Source organism: Callorhinus ursinus, unplaced genomic scaffold, assembly GCF_003265705.2.
Source record: "Callorhinus ursinus isolate GAN/ISIS: 27379988/994484 unplaced genomic scaffold, GSC_fseal_2.0 scaffold2, whole genome shotgun sequence".
Classification (NCBI taxonomy): Eukaryota; Metazoa; Chordata; class Mammalia; order Carnivora; family Otariidae; genus Callorhinus; species Callorhinus ursinus.
This window is the reverse complement of record NW_027397064.1, coordinates 79,037,060-79,058,546: the sequence shown is the minus strand read 5'-3', so window position 1 is coordinate 79,058,546 and position 21,487 is coordinate 79,037,060. Positions and strand designations below refer to the sequence as shown.

At 35.3% G+C, this 21,487-nt stretch overlaps 1 protein-coding gene across 11 annotated transcripts in view; it reads left to right on the top strand.

The window, feature by feature from the left end:
- Positions 1-21,487, top strand: part of MBD5 (methyl-CpG binding domain protein 5) — a 459,856-nt gene that overhangs the window by 376,448 nt on the left and 61,921 nt on the right. For all 11 annotated transcript variants that reach the window (XR_012375710.1, XR_012375707.1, XM_073884217.1 and 8 more), the window contains 3 exons: positions 5,306-5,408; positions 6,464-6,644; positions 11,455-13,590. Coding sequence is in view for 9 of the 11 variants with exons in the window: in XM_073884217.1 (XP_073740318.1) it covers positions 5,306-5,408; positions 6,464-6,644; positions 11,455-13,590 (2,420 nt within the window). In the remaining 2 variants the exon portion in view is untranslated. The remainder of the gene's footprint in view (positions 1-5,305; positions 5,409-6,463; positions 6,645-11,454; positions 13,591-21,487) is intronic.

The window sequence follows — 21,487 nt, the reverse complement described above, 5'->3', positions numbered from 1 at the left end:
TTTTTGTTTTTGTTTTTTTAATCCATTCAGCCACTCTGTGTCTTTTGATTGGAACATTTAGTCCATTTATACTTAAAGTAATTGTTGATAAGTGTGTACTTATTGCCATTTTGTTGTTTTCTGGTTGTTTTTGTAGTTCTTCTCTGTTCCTTTCTTCTCTTGCTCTCTTCCTTTGTGATTTGATGATGTTCTTTAGTTTTATGTTTGGATTCCTTTGCCTTTATTTTTTGTGTATCTATCTTAGGTTTTTGGTTTTTGGTTACCATGAGGTTCATATATAACAACCTATACATATAGCAATCTATTTTAAGTTGGTGGTTGCCTAAGTTTGAAAGCATTCTAAAAGCACTACATTTTTGCTTTCCCTTTACCCACATTTTATGTTTTTGATGTTATGTTTTACATCTTTTTATTTTGTGTATCTTTTAGTTATTGCAGATATCATTGATTTTACTACTTTTGTCTCTTAACCTTCATACTAGCATTATAAGTAGTTGATCACTACCTTTCCTGTATGTTTGCCTTTGCCAGTGAGATTTTTTTTTCTTTCATATATTTTCTTATTTCTAGTCATGACCTTTTCTTTTCAACTTAAAGTAGTCCCTTTAATATTTCTTGTAAAGCCAATTTAGTTGTGATGAACTCCTTTAGCTTTTGCTTGTCTGGGAAACTCTTTATTGCCCCTTCAATTCTGATTGATAACTTTGCCGGGTAAAGTGTCCTTGGTTGTAAGTTTTTCCTTTCATCACTTTGAATTTATCATGCCACTCTCTTCTGGCCTACAAAGTTTCTGCTGAAAAATCAGCTCATAGTCTTATGGGCATTCCCTAATATGTAACTAATTTTTTTCTTTTTTCTTTTTTCTTTTTTTAAGGATTCTCTCTTTATCTTTAATTTTTGTCATTTAATTGTAATGTGTCTTGGTGTAGATCTGTAGATTCATCTTGTTTGGGACTCTCTGTGCTTCCTGATCCTGGATGTCTCTTTCCTTCCCCAGGTCAAGGACATTTTCAACTATCATTTTTTTCAAATAAGTTTCCAGCACTTTCTCTCTTTCTTCTACTTATGTGACCCCTAAATATAATGTGGATGTTAGTATGCTTGATGTTGTTTCAGGGGTTTCTTAAACTGTCCTCATTTGTTTAAATTATTTTTTCTCTTTTCTCATTCAATTTAGGCTGTTTCCATTACCCTGTCTTTCAGATTGCTGATCCATTTTTCTGTATCATCTAATCTGCTGTTTATTCCCTCTAGTGTATTTTTCACTTCTGTTATGGTATTCTTCAGCTCTGATTGGTACTTTCTTTTATTTTCTAGCTCTTTGTTGAAGTTCTAAATGTGTTGTTCAGCCATTGTTCTCACAAGTTCAGTAAGCATGTTTATGACCATAACTTTGATCTCTTTATCAGATAGATTGTTTATCTCTGTTTGCAAGTTCTTTTTTTTTTTTTTTGAGGTTTTGTCTTCTTCTTTTGAACATAGTCCTCTGTCTCCTCATTTTGCCTACCTCTCTGTGTTTGTTTCTATGTATTAGGCAGTTCAGCTACCACTCCTGGTCTTGAAAGAGTGACCTTATATAAGATGTCCTATGGGGCCAAAAGTGCAATCCTCCCTAACCACCGGACTCAGCTGCTACAGGGATATCCCTTTTATGGGCATTGTGTACCCTCCTATTGTGGTGGGGCCACAATTGCTGTGGTTGTACTGCTGGGCAGGGCTGACCCCTGGCCTGGTTGGCTTGTGGCCTGGGGGTAACTGCTGCAGGCATGCTGGTGGGCAAGATTAGTGTCTTATTGGCAGCAAGGCCTGGTGGAGGTGCAGGGTTGTGTAGAGCTCTCAGCAAGGCACACCTTTGGCGTTAGTGATCTAGTAGAAGGATTCCAAAATAGATCCAGTGCTTGGATCAGCGTGGCAGAATGAGGTAGCAGAAATGACTGTCGCCAGTGTCTTAGTCCTTGGGGAGAGGCCCTGCCACCTCATGCCTCTCCAGCAGGCACTCCAAGATTGGTAAGTAGGTATTCTTCACTGTGGACTATGCACTTTTCAATCTTGTGTTTTTGCTCTAGTTTCGAGTCTGTGCTTGAGCCCTTTAGAGCAGTTTTTTTTTTTTTCCCTATAAATATGTAGTTTTTCTGGACATACTCTCTGTTGGTTTTCAAAGCCAGCTATTTTGGGGGCTTGCCCCTCCTGTGCAAGATCTAAGGGTTGGGTTGCCTGATGTGGAGCTTAAATCACTTGTTTTTTAGGGAGGAGTTCCATACCTTTGAGATCCCTCCTGACTGTGGAACTTCATGCCTCGGGTGTGGTTTTTTCCTTATTGAGACTGTATCTCTCCCTCTTCCACCCATCTCAGTGCTGCCCCTTGTTGTGGAGGCTCTCTGTTCATCTAGTTTCTCGGTCTTTAAGGGGCAATATTCCATATGTAGTTGTAGATTTATTATGTCCATGGGAGGAGTTGAGCTCAGGATTTTCCTACACTATCATCTTGAATGCTTAACCAAGTTTTAGTCTTCTTATTAAACAAATGCCACCTAAGTTACTTATTTTGTAGTTTATCAGGAAGTATATGAAAGGTTATGATAACATAAATCTTTCTTTGTGGTGTAATAAAAAAACTATCAGAAACAGACTTAGGACTTTTTAAAAGATACAACATTGCATCATTACATTAATTAATGTAATGTAATGTAACCACATTACATTACATTAATGCTATTTCTTTCAGTGTGGTTATTTGTATCCCACTGCAGTGGAATTCTCTATTTGTACAAGGATGTATTTATATAAATGAGATCTTTTCTATTATATAAATACAAATGATTTCATACCTTAACAACTCAAAAGTCAGTTCAGATTTCATCTCAGATCTGTTTGCTTTGTGTAAGTTGTTTCTTGAGGGAAGCTTAATTGCCTATTGAAATTGTTTTGCACATAAGTATTTTATTTCTGTAATAGTAAAGATGTGCTCTATATTAATTGGAGTGAAGTGAAAAGAAAGCAGGGAATGTGGAGCTCATCTCACAGTAGATAAGATAGACAAGGACGCATAACTTTTTTGAAATGTTCCTATTGCCAGTGTTGTTTAAAAACTGCTAAAAATACTTTGCTCTACGTATAATATAGCAAGATATCAGTGTTACTGTTTATATTTATGGTTATTCTAGCCTGTAAGGAGCAAATACATATTCAACTTAGAGCAAATGAGTCTAAAATCTTAATAATTTATTTTTTTTACTTCATCTCCATCCCTATGAAAGATATGTCAGCTTTTCAGATTGCTGAGAACTAAGTTAAACCAAGTTAAGTCTAAGAATCTGTCATTCATCTTGTTCATTCATGATTTTCCAAGTGTAAGTAGACTTCATTATCTGTTACTGTGAGTCCTCCAAACCCAGATCTATACCCTAAGAATTATTTTGGAAACAAACTTTGCTAGATAAGGTTAAGCACCATCAAATAAATTAAGTCAGCATGGTTTTTATTTGTTTGTATATAAAACTGGTAAAATTACTACTTAAACATATATAGGAGGCTAGCCCTCCTTCTGTAGCTCCCTTCTCAATGTGCAGTTTGCTTGTAATTTTTAGGTTAGTCTCCAGCTGCTCCTGCCTGGGGGTGGTATTGGGGCTGCACATTAAATTTCCCACCTGCTTCCAATCTTTTGAGCTTTATCTGTGCCGTAAGACTTGTAACTAATTTTTACATTAATTATTACTCCCAAAAGTTAATTAAAGAGCTACAACTGAAGGAACGAACTCAACTGACTGATTGAGAGGAAATGTTTTTAAAGTATCTAGAGTAGAGTACTCTAATAGAATTCAGGAATTCTTTTCTTCAGGTTTAATTTTACAATTAAATTCCTCTAGGATTCAGTCCGTATGCTTTCTTTAACTGTAAAATGCTAGGCAGTTTCTTTTCACAAAATTCATGAATTCTTTATATGACAACTCGTTGGTAATCTTGTTTTATAAAAATTACCAGACCTTCGAAATCATCTGGTTGCCCCTACCACTGGGGTGGAACTCAATCTGTAACATGGGAATTATTTTTTGCATATCATCTGTAAAAAATTGTTAGTCTAAACAAAAGAATGAGTAAACAATGTTGAGGATTTTAATTGAGACTTTATACATTCAGAAGTCACTTATATGATTGTCCATAAATATGAATTGCATTTTAAAAGCTGGTTTATTTATAGATCTAAAACTATTACCTCTGTTTCTGTACAGGCAGTCTGCCCCCAATAGAGTAATGCTTTGTATACAAAATGGAGAGTATAGTTTCTGGATAAATTTAATCAGAAGGCTGAAGTGAAGGTTTCAGTAAATAGTCATAAATAAAAGATATTCTTGAATGAAAAATATATGATAATTTTCAAAGCATAATATGCATTTAAGTTGTAAAATCCACATATTAATAGTAAAAGTCCTAAGGTGCAGATAGCCCGTTTTAAACTAACCCTCATTGCAAATAAAAATCAAAGACTTATCCTGTCATCTGAATTAGTACCTAATCTGTAAGCTTAAACTTGATCAGTATTCATGTATTATACTGACTTTTTGACCCACAGAGTAGTAACATTGAGAGAACTACCCCAATTACCAACCAGAAGACCTGCAAGGCACTTTTCTGCCGTGTAAAACCCTATTTTCTTAAGGAGTTCCCCATCCTTTGTCAGTTCTGCATGGCTCCTCTTTCCTTACCAATGGGTATGGTTCTTCAGTACAATTTGAGTTGGGCCACACTTGTCTATCTTCAAAGAAACATATGGATTGGGAAAAAAAAGAGAAATCTGCTTTTACACTGGGGCAGTTTGGTTCTAGACTCCAAGACTAAAGGCAAGAACATGTTAGCTCCAACTTTTGTAGACTTAGTGACTTTCTGGTTTGACTTCCAACATGTTCCTAAATTTCAGTCTTTCCTCAAATAGCTTTAAGGTAGATCTTCTAGTTTAAAATAATAACTACTTTCATGTAGTTTTCTTCGTCCTTTCTTGCCTGCTTCTGTACTTTTTTAAGAATAGCATTTTTCCCATCCCCTTAGTCCACTCTTGGTTTTCAAAATACTTTTATTTAATTTTCTATGAAAATCTCTATTTTTCTGAGAAATAGTTTGGTTAAAAGAAAGAGCGATAGTGTTAAAGGCTATAATTTAGTAGATAACATAATATTGACAAAGCAAATGTTTTTCTTTAGTAAGAAAATGTTATCTTGTGAAGGACAGTAAGACTATAAATTATGCCTTTTTTCATATAATATGTACAGTCGGAATTATTTTCTGATGTTTTTTTAAACTATTTTTACAGTCCCAGTGGGTCTTTGTTATCTTGCTTGGAGCAGGTTAAAACATACCTGCTTACTGACGGAACATGCAAATGTGGCTTGGAATGTCCTCTTATTCTTCCCAAGGTAACCATTTCACAATAGATCTATTGGCAGTTTTGTATTTTTTTAGGTGTTTCATATATTTGCTTTTCTCATTTGGCATTTCATTTTTATATTACTTCTCCAATCATATATGCATTTTAAAAGTCTTTAATTAGATATCTTTTGCATGCATTCTGGAATGCTTAAAATTTCAGGAAATAGTTAAGTCCCAGTCATGTTCAAAGGTGACAAAGTATATTCATATTAAATATTTCATCAGAAATCTTTTTAGCACCCTTCTATTTGAGCTATACCAATGCTCACTGTTTAATAGTATTTTTCCCCTACTATAACTGCTCAATCTGCAATATGACTTTTTTGCACTGGTGTTGATAAATCTGCCACAAATATTTCTAAAATCACAAAGCTGAACACTCCGAGCCAAAAGTAAAACTGTTTTAGTCCTTTGCTAGGTAAAAAATACAGTTATTTTAAATAATTAAATATTTTAGAATAGAATAGTCATTGTTCTCTGAATATTATGTGCTAATCTTAGAACTAAAGTTTAATAAATAGTTTTTTCCTTTTATTTGTGTCACCTCACTCACCCCCCAAAAAGCATTTGAAACAGTCTATAAGTGTATACACAATAAGTAATAAGATTTTTTAAAAATAGAGTAATAGTCTTTTTAAATCCATGAAAAAGTAATATTAATATAGTAATAAAATAAAGCCAAAGACAAAGTTAGCATGTAGAAATGTCAGCTCTTACGGGTTTTTAACTGTACTTCATCTGTTTTTGTACTGTTGTAACATCAGGAAGTATCTAAAATTGGAAACATTATCAGGTATTATACCTTTCCATATATTTATCTTGGTTGTCTTATTTTCATTATCTACTTTGTCACTAAAAACCAAGAGTTCAGCAGAAATATTTATTACACTATATATAAAATTATTTTCTTAAATTTAAAAACTTGAGACAGTTTTACTCAAATTTATTGCTTAATCTATGCAAAACTTTTCTTATAACAAGGAGATTTTTTTTTAATTTAATGTTTTTATAGACATTCTAAACAGAGAATTTTTTTTTCCAGGTGTTTAATTTTGATCCTGGAGCTGCTGTGAAACAGAGAACTGCAGAAGATGTTAAAGCAGATGAAGATGTCACAAAGCTATGCATACATAAAAGAAAAATCATTGCGGTGGCTACACTTCACAAAAGCATGGAAGCCCCACATCCTTCTCTGGTGCTCACCAGTCCCGGGGGAGGAACAAGTATGTAATGTGATGAAAGGTTTAGAAATTTTCCTCCCCAACTTCTCTCCTAGAGGAGTCACTGGAAATCAATTTGCTAAACATTTTCTGAGTCCCCTTTTTAAATATGCAGAATGCTTTTTAAAGTTATATATGTTTTCATTTTTTTACAAATAGTAAATTAGTCTGAAAAATTCCTATGTAGTTGTCTCCCCAAATTTCCTCTTTAAATCACTGAGTTAACTGAGCAGAATAAACACCAATTAACACATACAAATGCTATGCAAGTACACAGAGCTGAGCTAACAAATGAGAAAGTACCATTAGTTTTTAGGAAACAAATGTAACCTTTCTCCGAGCTGGTTTAGATGTATAGTATCAAGTCCTCAAACAGAACCAGCAATATTGTCCAGAGTTAGCAGTGTTAGTTTTTTTTTTTAAGATTTTATTTATTTATTTGAGAGAGAGAATGAGAGATAGAGAGCATGAGAGGGAAGAAGGTCAGAGGGAGAAGCAGGCTCCCCGCTGAGCCAGGAGCCCGATGTGGGACTCCATCCCAGGACTCCGGGATCACGACCTGAGCCAAAGGCAGTTGCTTAACCATCTGAGCCACCCAGGCGCCCCAGTTTTTTTTTTTTTTAAGATTTTATGTATTTATTTAAGAGAGAGAGAGAGCAGTGGGGGGGACAGAGGGAAAAGCAGACTCCCAGCTGAGCAGGGAATAGGGCTCATTCCCAGGGTCCCGGGATCATGACCTGAGCTGAAGGCAGATGCTTAACCAACTGAGCCATGCAGGTGCCCCCAGTGTTACTCTTTCAGTCACTTAATAGCTATTTCTTGAACACCTCCTCAGAGATATCACCTTATCAGAAACTTTTCATACCCCCACCACACAGAAACCACACACACGCATGCATGCTTTTATTTTTTTTTTAATTTCAAAGCTGCAGAAAAATTCCATAAACAGTTCACTGAACACCCAAGTACCCTCCACTTAGATTTGACAATTAACATTTTGTGGCAAAAGTTGCAAATATTATGACAATTCATCCCTAAACATTTCAGTACACATGGATGTTCACCTATATAAACCATGATCTAATTATCATATTCAAAAAATTTAACACTTATTACCTAAAATGCAGTGTATATAATTAAAAAATAGTTGTCCTAATAATTTCCAATTATTCCAGTTGTCCTAATAGTTTCTTCGATTTTTTAAACCCAGGATGCAATCAAAGATTATACAACTGCACTAAATTGTTATACTTCTTTAACCTACACCAATTTCCCCGTCTTTTAAAATCTATTTTTGAAGAGTCCAGGTCAGTTTTACAGATATTCCTCAAGTTAGATTTGCCTGATTATTTCTTCATATTTTTTTTATACTCAGGTTAAAGACAGTTTGATAGAATACTGCATAGGTGATGTGTTGTCCTCATTAGGAGGCACATGTCAATTTATCCCATATTGATGACATTAAGCTTAAGTCCTTGGTTAAAGTTATGTATATCCAATTTCTCCATTGTTAAGGTAACTTTTCCCTTTATAACTAATATGTAATTTGTGGAACTATACTTTGAGACTCAGGAACTTCTTTTTGTATGAGCTAGGATGTGAACTCGCTTCAAAATATTACGATCAACTTAACGGTTAAGTAATAATTCAAGATAAAATATGGCTGAGCACCAAAGCATTTGTTTATGAAGAATAAGTGATATTGTTCTGCAGAGTTCTAAAAAATAGGAACAATGGGTATAACTTGTAGTGATCAGAGAAGGCTTTATGGTAGACCTCAGATTTGAACCAGCCCTGGAAAATGGTAAGATTTAGACATATGAGGGAAATAAGAAAATTCTTATTCAGTATGAGTATAGCATAATTAAGAGATGATGTGGACACTAACCTGACTTGAGTGAATAGATTAAATTTGCGTAGGTAAGTTGGGGCCAAATTAATAACAGCTTTAGATACAAAAGGAGCAGTTGTGACATCATACAGGTAATTGAAGAGTCACACTTACAACTCATGTGACAAGGGCAGGAAGAGACAAATTTGGCAGTTTTTAGCAGAGAGCTCCTCTTCAATAACCCTCTAACCTTTGAACTTTAACAGGAATGATCAGAAAAAATTGCTCCACTGAGGTATGTAAGAAAAAAAAATTAGGGAATTTTTCTTTTTCTTCTAATGAGCTACATTTTTTAAATTAAAAGATATTGCAACAATTTAAAGACACATTTAATAGTAATAAATTATTTGACATTTACCATTATCTTGCCACCTTGATATAACTATGTTTTCATTTTGCATATTACCTTGCATGTATCTGCTGTCATTCTCATATCACATTATATCAATTTTACTTACCTCTTTCTGCAAAGTCTGCCTTGTCACTTTTTTAATGACCCTAACAGAATCTTGATCTAGGTCCTTTGTTGTACTCTATACATACAAGTTTCATTATTGAAATTACAGGTAAATCTTTAACCAGTATAGGTATAAGATGCATATCTCCATCCCCTTTTAAAATGATATGCTTTATTGGATTAATTGCTACCCTTTTACTAGCTTCAGACACAGCATTTATTTTAATTTCCTAATATTAAACTATATTATAGGGTTGGGATTTAAATAAAAGTTAAGGAGACTCTGGTAGTAGTTTTCATCCCTCTTTATTTACATACATGCAGGTATATTTAGTTTCTGTCTATTCTTTTGGAAGGTCTACTTGAGTATACATGAAAGCACTTGATGAGTGCCCAGCATTTCCATTTGCCAACTCTTGAAATAATTTAGTTCATAAGTGTAACACAACATCGGCATGACTTTTGTTTGTTTATTCAGTATTCCTGTCATTTTAAAGATGGTAACAATTTTTCCCCATGTATGGAAGAAATCCTTTCCAAACAACTGCTGTTTTCTAAATTCTGTTGAATATAAGAATGCCAGTGTCTATATTTTTAAGCATTGAACTGTACATAATTATATAAATAACCAAAAAAACCCCACAGCTCCATGGTTTTCTTACTAATAAGGACACAGTTCATCATGTAATAATGCTAATGATTATGTGTTCTGTGCTCTCACTAGATGCTAGGTGCAATGCCCCAAATATTAAAATTCTGTCTTTAATAAGAAAATAAGTTCATTTAGGTTTATCTTCTGCAATTCTCTTGTGTCATTGGTTCTCAACTTTTCATATATTATGTGCAGAAACCACTCTTATCAAATAATCTCTACCATACCAGAAACAGAAAGCCCACTTTTCCAAGAAAAATATATGTTCACTTCATTCTTTTATTTCTTTAATGCAACCTACCTAGACTTCTGTATATCTCAGGTTGAGAACTACCATCTTAGAAATTGTTATGATATAATTTTACCTGTATACTATCTAGCAGGTAGGAGAAGTATATTTATCTTAAGTATGTGATTATCCATTTAAGTAAATATACCTCAGATTGCAAGTGAACCCAAGTATACTTGCTAATATATTGCCAGTGGGCAATATATAGTATAAATGGTACCACTTTCCTCACCTGTGCCTGTAACAGACTCACTGGCATTTTCTCACAGAGCCCAGCCAGGGTGCAACATCCTTTCAATATAGCTCTCTAAGCAGCCACCACCAGTTGATGGGAATTGGCATATATGAAGCTGATTTTATTTGCCATCTCTGTTTTGGAAGGCACAAATTTATAAATTGTTAAACATCCTCAGGGGCTAAAAAACTTAAACCTAGAATTCTGACATGATAGAATGAAAATTCTGTATGATGAGCCAGCTTGCTTTTGTTGCCTATATTCTGTCTGATCTCCAGAAGAACTGAAGGGATTCCAAAAAGCCAGGGAGGGAGCAAAGCTTGCTGTAAAAAGAGAATACTCAATTGGAACCCAGTACTGAAGATTTTAGCGTTCTGAGTAAATTTTGCATAGGAATTCTATCCTAATAAAAGAATCACAATCTTTTAGCTAAGTTGGTTGACTAAGGCTGTTTTTACAATAATGGCTGATCAAGGGCAAAGAGATTGCAATGTTATACTGTTACAGACTTGATGAAGCTAAGCATGATTGTGGTATCACAGCACTTACTATTGTTATCACTCCCATTTTAAAAGAATCAAAATCCTATTCACTTAATTCACTGGAGTTAAGGCTCTTTTGCTCTCCCAGTGAGAATGTTGAGATAAGGAAGAGTTTTCGTTGCTGTCCTGAGGAAGTTTCAGTAAGGTAACAGAAACATTTATAGAGTAACAAATTTTCTGGTGAATATAACAATGCAACACACAACTAATAAATCATTGAACACTACACCAAAAACCAATGATGTACTGTATGTTGGCTTATTGAATTTAAATTTTTAAAAAATAGCAATGCATTTAAATTATAAGAAAATATGCCATATAGATTATAATTTGCTATCGTAACGCTGTTTCTAAAAAATTCAAATCCGACAAGATAGTAACATCACCATTTCCGTAGAGGCTGTCAATCTTGATTTTTCATGTTATAAATATTGTTAGAATGGCTAATGTGAGTATATACTGATTCAGCTCCCCATCCTTCCTCAACTGTTAAGAAGTAAACAAACATAATGAGCAGTTATTGAGAACCTTTGGTCAACTGAGGGAGAATAATGTGTATTTTTTCCATCGAAGTTTACTGTAGAGTATAGAACTTTTTTTTAATTGCATAAAGTCACAGCTTCTATTTGCAAACTTCTATTTCCAGATGCCTTCCCTTCCTCAGTTCTTCCTTTCCTTCCCTCTCCCCATGCCAACACAAAAGAATTGAGAGTAACTAACAGAATTTTTGTTTGTCTTTCACATCAGATGCAACTCCAGTAGTACCTTCACGGGCAGCAACTCCAAGATCCGTAAGAAATAAGTCACATGAAGGAATTACAAATTCTGTAATGCCTGAATGTAAGAATCCTTTCAAGTTAATGATTGGATCATCAAATGCCATGGGAAGGCTATATGTACAAGAATTGCCTGGAAGCCAGCAACAAGAACTCCACCCTGTCTACCCCCGGCAGAGATTGGGCAGCAGTGAACACGGACAGAAATCTCCATTCCGTGGCAGCCACGGAGGCCTGCCCAGCCCAGCATCATCAGGTTCCCAGATATATGGAGATGGTTCAATCTCTCCAAGGACTGACCCACTCGGAAGCCCAGATGTTTTCACAAGAAGTAATCCTGGTTTTCATGGAGCTCCCAATTCTAGTCCTATTCATTTGAATAGGACTCCTCTTTCTCCACCTTCAGTAATGCTACATGGTTCTCCTGTACAGTCATCCTGTGCAATGGCTGGAAGGACTAATATACCTCTTTCCCCAACCTTGACCACAAAGAGTCCAGTAATGAAAAAACCAATGTGTAATTTTTCAACTAATATGGAAATACCACGAGCAATGTTCCACCACAAACCACCCCAAGGCCCACCTCCCCCTCCTCCACCTTCTTGTGCTCTTCAGAAAAAGCCATTAACATCCGAGAAAGATCCACTTGGCATTCTTGACCCTATTCCTAGTAAACCGGTGAATCAGAACCCTGTTATCATTAATCCAACTAGTTTCCATTCAAATGTCCACTCTCAGGTACCTGTGATGAATGTAAGCATGCCTCCTGCTGTTGTTCCTTTGCCAAGTAATCTCCCTTTGCCAACCGTAAAACCTGGTCATATGAATCATGGGAGTCACATACAAAGAGTTCAGCATTCAGCTTCAACCTCCCTGTCCCCTTCTCCAGTGACATCCCCAGTGCACATGATGGGGACTGGAATTGGAAGGATTGAGGCATCGCCCCAAAGATCACGCTCATCTTCCACATCATCAGATCACGGAAATTTCATGATGCCACCTCTAGGACCCCAGGCCACTTGTAGTGGTATTAAGGTTCCACCCAGGTCACCAAGGTCAACGATAGGGTCCCCAAGGCCATCAATGCCATCAAGCCCTTCTACCAAGTCCGATGGACATCATCAGTACAAGGATATCCCTAACCCATTAATTGCTGGAATGAGTAATGTACTAAGTACCCCAAGCAGTGCAGCTTTTCCTACTGCATCTGCCGGAAGTGGTTCTGTAAAGAGTCAGCCTGGTTTGCTGGGAATGCCTTTAAATCAGATCTTGAACCAGCACAATGCTGCCTCCTTTCCAGCAAGTAGTTTACTCTCAGCAGCAGCCAAAGCACAGCTAGCAAATCAAAACAAACTTGCTGGTAACAACTGCAGCAGCAGTAGCAATTCTGGAGCTGTTGCTGGCAGTAGCAACACTGAAGGACATAGCACTTTAAACACCATGTTCCCTCCTACTGCCAACATGCTTCTCCCGACAGGGGAAGGGCAAAGTGGTCGAGCAGCACTAAGAGATAAGCTGATGTCTCAGCAAAAAGACTCATTGCGGAAAAGAAAACAGCCACCTACCACAGTGTTGAGTTTGCTCAGACAGTCTCAAATGGATAGTTCTGCAGTTCCTAAGCCTGGACCCGACTTGCTGAGAAAGCAGGGTCAGGGTTCCTTTCCCATCAGTTCAATGTCTCAGTTACTACAGTCTATGAGTTGTCAAAGCTCTCACTTGAGTAGCAATAGTACCCCGGGTTGTGGGGGCTCAAATACTGCTTTGCCTTGCTCTGCTAACCAGCTGCATTTTACAGAGCCCAATATGAACTCCAGTGCTCTTCAGAATTCACTGACACAGAACATACCTTTGAGAGGGGAAGCCGTGCACTGCCACAATGCAAACACTAACTTTGTCCACAGTAACAGTCCAGTCCCAAACCACCATCTTGCAGGTTTAATAAATCAGATTCAGGCTAGCGGGAACTGTGGGATGCTCAGTCAGTCGGGCGTGGCTTTAGGAAATTCATTACATCCCAATCCACCTCAGTCAAGAATCTCAACGTCCTCCACTCCAGTGATACCAAACAGCATTGTTAGCAGCTATAATCAAACAAGTTCTGAAGCAGGTATGGTTTTACTAGAGAAAAGTACCCCAAGGTACTAAACTTTTCTACGTTTTTTAAAATTTGTACCAAAATATTTATTATGATAAGAAATGATCCTTTCCCTGTTGTGAAATTGTCATTTCTTTAGTATTTATAACTTTATTTACAGAATGCTAGGGATTTGTCTATTAGAAAAAAAGAACAACCAAGGGGATTCCATGTGTTTCCGTTATTTGTTGTCAATCTGTGTCATTTTGAATTTTGTTTGACTTTCAATTGGTTATATAACCATTGGACTCTAAACTGCAAAAGAAGCCATAGAAGGCAGGGTTTCCCGGTTCGTGAGACATGTACTTACTTGGTCTATGCCAACATAAAAGCCGTTTCCCCTAGCTTTTGTTTGTATTCAGGTAAATGACGCTCATCTTGGAAAACCCAAAAAGGAAAAAAATAAATGGATTTTTTTTTGTTCTTGCTGCTGACCAGAAATAGGTGAATGGATAGGAAAGGTAACTAGAAGTTGTATGAAGTAGAAAGCTGCCTTCTAATGTGTTCTCTTATCCGAGTTTGCTATCCTTTATTATTATTTGTTTGAGAAAATTCAAAAATGGATATTGGCTCCTCCCTTTTAAAAAAAGGTAATAATTTAAGTTTTCTAATAAAAAAAGGCTTGAAAACCTGATTTCCAGAATTTTTGATCTTGGAATTGTTTTACAATTTTCTTGTAGAAGTTAACCATTATTTTTACCATTGACATTAAGGTTTTGAACCCAAATTTAATTATATCTCTTCATCCACTATAATGAAGGAGACAAATTTATTTAAAAGTAGACACATTAGAAAGAACTGTGTTTTGTGCAATAGAATCATCAGAAATTGTTATAAAAATCAGGAAAGAAGCACTAAAGAGGTAAATTCATTGAGACATCAGATAATCTGACCATGAAAATATTAGAACGAATACCCAGAACCCAGCACTAATGATTTGAGAGGTTTGTAGGAAATGACAGGGAGGAAACAAAAGGTAATTGTAGAGACAGTATTACTCAGATACGAAAACGGCGGGCTCTGCAGACCAGATTGCTACTGGAGATGAGAAAACTGCTGGGCTTTTACTAATAAGCTACTGTGTAGATATGTGTAGACTGTAATATACCATCAGGCTGCAGAAGCATTAGAACCTACATGTCTGTGTTGCTGATAGTAAAATCCAGTGTTTTCCTTCCTGGTGTCACTACTTACACCTGCCCTCCTCCGCAACTTGTGTTATGTTCTATGTCTGGATGTCAGTGTTTAATGAAGAACTACTCATTGACCCTCTTGTGTGAAAAAGAATATACGATGGAGAAGATAATCGAAACGATTAGTGCCTTCTTGATATTCTTAGTCTAAAGAATCTCATGAAACTATTTTGTATGTGTTTAACAGGATCCTTCTTCCAAAGGGGCTTCCAACTTTTCAATGACTCATATTCCTTTTTAAATAATTCCACACGAGTGAAATTTAATCTTATGCTTTTAGCAGATTAAAGCCACATAAAATCCGTAACTATTTTAAGATATGCCATATTTATTAAGCATGCCTTCAGTCATTTGGATGAGACATTGTTAGTCTCCTTGTATTATATATATCTTTACATAATTAATACCCCTTACCTCAACTTACTTTGTTTCAGGTCTGAGTTCATATTGCAAAGTGTATATGTTTTATTAATGATGTATTTCAGTTCATCCATAATGGAAAAGACCAACACTTATTTATATTTTTGTTTCTTCTGAATGTTAAGTTTATAGACTTATTTTATATAGTCTTGGACATGTATTTTCTTGTTCTATGAACCTCTGTAAAGCGTCAGATCTGGATTGACAGTGCTGGGAGTGTCAAACACACAGGTTGAAAAATTTATTAAATGAGAAAAGTGTTAGCATAGAAATAGCTAAATGGGACAAGAATAAATGTCTAGTAATGATATGGATGTGACCAATCATGTGTAAGCTAACAGAAAGCATATACTTGATGAAAATCTAGGTCAGTAAGAATTTTTAAAATATTAAACCTAATAAAATTAAATTCTAATTAATGTACACAAATCTGATGTGCAGCGGGTTGTGAAAATGGGTAGATTTACTAATTAATGTATCTCTCTTGATGAGTTGAATATTGAAGAAGTCTCTAATGCCATGTTTCTTTTTGATACACAGTAAACTGTGTCAACTGAATGTACTGTCATTATAATTGCTCAGCCTAAATATTTATTTACACTGACATTTATTCATCCATCAGATAAGTACCAAGGCTAGGCATGCAGAGTGAGCCAGCAGATGACAATCACAGCTATCCCTGTAAGTTCAGCTAGGTATTCCTAGCATACCAGTAAGACATCAGAAGAAAAATGCATTTTACTCTTAAAATGTTGCTTGTAGCTATTGAATACTTATTATGTGCCAGATGATTTCCCTATATTCTAATTTGTGTAGTTTCCCAAAGTACGAGGTATTATTGCCCCCATTTTAGAGATGAGTAACTGAGCATCAGAGAACTTAAATAACTGTCCGAGATGATGCATAACTGAATCAAGATTTGAACTCAGGTTCATCTGATCCTAAAATCCATTTTCTTCCCAGCTATACAAGTTCTTCATCTAAAACATTTAGTAGTCAAAAATGCTGTTTTCACTTGCAAAATCTTTAAAAATGCCCAACAGGTCATGAATTAAAGCACATCAGTGCATGTTAAAAGCCACATTTGTAAACTTTTGATGCACTTTTAGACAAAAGTCAGTTACTTTTGCCTTCTCTCTGGACTCTGATATCATAGTATATAATGATTAGGGTATTTATGTCAACACAGATGAGATGTCCAAACTTATCAAGAGAACTACCCCTCATTTGTGAATCCCATTTGGTGACCTTTATTTTAATGAATTTGTATCACCTCACTTAATCAGATAAGAATGTGTTTCCCAGTGAGTGACCTGTCAGTAGATCTTTGAAGGAGGCAACTATGCAGATATGAGTTCTGCCCTTCTGAGCATGATAACACAGAGCGGGGGCGGAAAGAGCCCCACAGGAACATGGTCCTACTCTTCTGTATGGTAACGGAGCCTGGACAGAACTCAAGTGACCTGCTCAATCCAGTGCCTTTTCCACTCTCCTAAGCAACTCAAAAATGTTAGAGTAAGACCTCGATTAAGAGAAGAAATCACTTGCTCTGAGAACACTTAATTTGATTGGTAATTTGTTTTCAGACACTTATTTTACAATTTTTTTCTATTATAAACAACCCAAATACTGATTTTTTTTTAGGTCTATATGTGAGTTCTAAAATATATCACATCTCAAATATGGGAATTGGAGGCAGAGGTAGTAAAAAAAAAATCAGATAAAAGATAGAAAATGCTTAGAAAATATTTCTAAATTTTAAGACTATACAAGACTTTATTAATTCTATTTGGTGTTTTGAAATTGCCTTCCCATGAAAGCTCTCTGAGCACTTTGCTTGTAACTTTTACAGGTTTCTATTAACTTTTTGGATATCAAATTACAAGTAAAGTTTAATATTTCCATGTAACAGATTTAGAAAATGACCAGTAGGATACTTGCTGACATTCCTCAAGTTGTAAAGCAAAGCTCTGGTGGATCTGGCAACCAAACCCCAAAGTTCCTGATTCTCAGTCCAAACATTCAAACTGCTGAATGCAGGTATGTTCTGAAATCCATCAGTAGTGTACGTTTAAAGCAACTTTCCCTTTATGAAGAGAGCCAAGTTTCAGCATTTAAGTGGTTCCAGCACGTGTCCTGTGGTGTTTGATTTAGGGAGGAATCCAAAAGCAAGTACCCTTGCCTGGCAAATTTTATCAGGCCCATGCCTCCTGCCTGCTGGCCAGAGAACAAAACCACACATGCCAGGAACCTCGGCCTCTGCAGAGGACCTAGTCTTGTCAGTGTCCATGTGGCCTGGGGTTTTTCACAATTTTCAAAGAAGAAAAAAGATTTAGACTACTCTGCTCACCAATTTAATAACTGAACCTTAACCTTCTCTATTGTGATAATCATGAAATACAACTTTTTCACTTTAAAAGCCCTTTTATATTCTCTTATTTTTTCTAATAAAAAAATATTTAATCAACTCTTCTAAACACATGAAAATAGAATCCTCTGAAGAGGCAGAGTGTGAGTTTGTACCAGAAGAGAAAATAATTCAAACATTGATTTGCCTTAACTCTTAAAGAGATACATTGACTAACAAGAATATAAATAAACCTATGAGTAAATGTATGTTCATGGATATTTATACATATTTTTTAAAAACTCTGGAAAAGAAAGTGTTTTTCTTTCAGCACAAAATACATTTGATTGAAACTCAGTACAGCCATTGATATGGTGGGTATAAGAAAATGAAATAGAGACCACAAAAGAACACCTTGGGTAAAAGACTGCAAAGTAATGAGCTTGGTTTTTTATTCTATGTATTTATTTATTCTCAGAACATGCCAGTAAAAAAATAAATAAATAAAGGGACATTGTCATTCCCTACGTTTGAAGTTACAGGTGCAAAAAGATTATGGGATAAAAATGCTCAAGGATGGATTGTACTATATAAGTTAGCCGTCTCAGGATACAGGAAGTTTGTGTAGAAATAATTTTCTAGTCTTATAGAGACTAATGTAGAGGGAAGAAGGCAAAGGCTCTTTTAAGGTTGTGACTGAATTAATAATAGTTGCTATTAAAAGTATTTCCACCCAAATTTTTTAAATGCTTAGATTTTATCCCTCATCTGATGCACAAGGCTTCTAGGTTCAAAGTTGCCTTCTGCTCTGTTTCTTAACCAAATACCAAAACTCTATTAAATTCTTGATTGTGTGATAAAAATCTATGTCTGTTCTTTCAGTTAAGTTTTTGCAAAATGAGCCATTTCTTCTTTGCTGTAAGATATTTTTACAACAATGTCTTGCTGTTTAAGAAGGTTTCTGATTATCAGGGTAACACCACTTGTTTTGTTTACATATTCCAGGTTTAATGTTTCCTTGTGTACAAAAGAAGGAGTTAAAATATGTTTGACTTTAGACATTGAGTCTGTATAATCAAAGGTGAAAACAGAACTCAGAGTGGTGTGATATGTTTGCTGATTCAATGATCTATTTTGTACCTTTCAAAAAATAAATTGTCCCAGTGTGCAAATTGGGAGAATTTTATTCCATTGCAATACACTGAACTCACTTATGAAGTCACTAGAAATCCTTGAGTTCTCTAGGACATGCCTAAGCTACTATTTACTAAAATCAAGTGGTCTGAAGACATTGACGCAGCTTTAAAAGTACTCAAATTCTAGGCAGTAAATGTTAACTCCACAAGAATTTGACTCATTAAAATTATGCTTAAAAATATTTCTATGGCATCATCAAAAGAGATTTAATTTCCACATGCATATAGTACTAGATAAATCATAGAATTCTTCCTTTATAGGAACTCATATCAAAACAACATTAATGCCAATCAAGCATAGAGTAAAAATTATTTTGTAAGATTTATACTTCTTAAAAATTCAAAGTAACAACTCACCTTCTTACAGATTAAAAATGGAACTAAACACAGAAGTCTGAAGGAGTTGCTGAGATACTCCTGGGAGAGAGCTGCTCCAGGAAATTTCAGAGTATCTGTCCAAGACCCATGGGTACAGGTATAAGGGCACATATTTATCAGAGAGACCCTAGAGCAGGACTCTTGTGCTGCAACTCCACAGGGACACCTCTCACACTAGATAGCCTGATAAACATGCTTCCTGGAGCACAACTCCATAGACCATTCCCCACAAAGTTGAGCAACTCAGAGGCCTGGTTCTAAAGCAGTGTTTTTCAACCTTTTTGTACATCTTCCTACAGTGAGAAATTAAGTTGCACTATAATCCACTAGAGATATGTTTTTAATGTATAACAAAAGTCTCTTTAAAAAAACTCTTACCATATGTGATATACTCTGAGCTTTTTGATCCCATTCTGTCTTATCCTATCTTATTCTTTTTCTCTAAGACAGTCATGACCCACTGAAATGGTTTTATCACCCACTAATGGAACATGACCCAGCACTCATATATAACAGTTTGCACAAAATAATACCCTAGTTATACAATGTATTCTTTTATTTTTTTATTTCATTTATCAAAATATAATGGGGCATACTAAATTGGTTTTGCAGCCCCAGATAGACCTAAACTGTCTTAGAATATTCCTGAGGTAATTAACTCAGCAAATATTTATTGAGCACCTAGTATGTGCTAAGCACTATTTTAGCACTATAGGTAAAGTAGTATATAATGGAAGAATACAAATTTAACTGTATTTATAACTCAGAAATTCAGTTTGCTCTGCTCATTAAACAAAATGAGATAGAAGTTCTGAATGGAATATTGAAGCATTTTAACTGACTCTACCCCCATATTCAAGGAGCAGAAATCCCACCAAGCAAGGGATTTAACCTAATTTCTCAATATTTGTTTCCTCACAATATTTTTTAAAATGTGATAGAATGCATTTGCAAGAAAACCCAAAACCTTGATACTTGAGTAAACAATGGAAAATCTCAAGCATTTTTGCACTTATTGTAACAGTTTAACAGTTTTCAGAGTGATTCTATGTGTTAAGAAAGGAAACAGACATGATCAGTAGCAAAAAAAAAAAAAAATTCACCTCTCTCTCTTTTTTTTTGTCTGACTCCGTTACCACCACAAGACTGATGTTGATGATGACTCAAACATATTCCAATATTCAAGCTGCATCCCTTCCACTGGTTTTCCACCTTCCCAGCAGCTTCATCCTGTTAAGAGTAGAGAACATTTCCATCAATCCCCTCCCCCTCTTCCCCTTCTCTGAGTGCTTTGGTTTGGGGTCCCTCCCTCCTTCCTTTTAGGGAACAAATAGCGACTAGTCCCTAGGTCTTCCTGCCTACTTCTGGTGAAGGAATGCTAGGAATTTACATCAGGATCCAAAGCATAAGGATAGAAATTGATGTATTTTTGTAAATACATATACCATGCCATTAAAATAATGTCTTTTTGGAAGATCTAGACTTCTCATACAAGTTATCTTTCTTTTTACTTTTTTAAAATCAATCCTTTAAATATAGAGAAAATTTTACTATTTCCATGGGATTGAAAAGTGAATTATATTTATTAGACTCACTAGGTCATGATGTTTTCTCTTGCTTCTACAAGTATTCATTTTTATTAAGGATTACCATTGACCTTGTTTGCATTTAAAGTACAACTGTCAAAAGCAAATGATAAAGGTCAGATGGTGAAGGCATATCTTTTATATGACTCGTTTCTTAGTTCTTGAATTTTTTATGGATAAAAATCAGTATTTGGGCATATTAACTTGGAATTTGGGCCTATTCACTTAGAAAAAGTTTTCTAACATAAAGTAATATTTATTCTAAATTGGAAATATAGATCAAACTGGTATAATGACATTTTTAAAACACCTTATTTGTCCATTTGTCATCTATGTGCACATACAAAGATGTGTACAACAATATTAACACTTAAGAACCAACCATAGAAGAGTTTAGCATAATATAAACAATGACTTTTCTTAAAGAATATCAGTGATAAAGAAGAGAAATAAATCTAAAGGGGTGGATATTACCTTTGTCTTAAAAAACAAATTTTTTTTAAATGAGGCAGAAAAAAATCTTAATGAAACTAGTAATCGTAGGAAAATATCCTTTAAAAATCCTAAAAAAAAATTTACTGGTGCTATTTCGGTATGTACGGACACATATACACTCACACACATCATAAATTACATGTGTGGACAAAGAGTACTCTTTATATCTAGAAATCTATGCCACTGGGCAAGCTACCACTGTCATTTCCTGATTGTCCTGGTTTATCTCAATCTCTGATTGGGTGTCTAGGCACG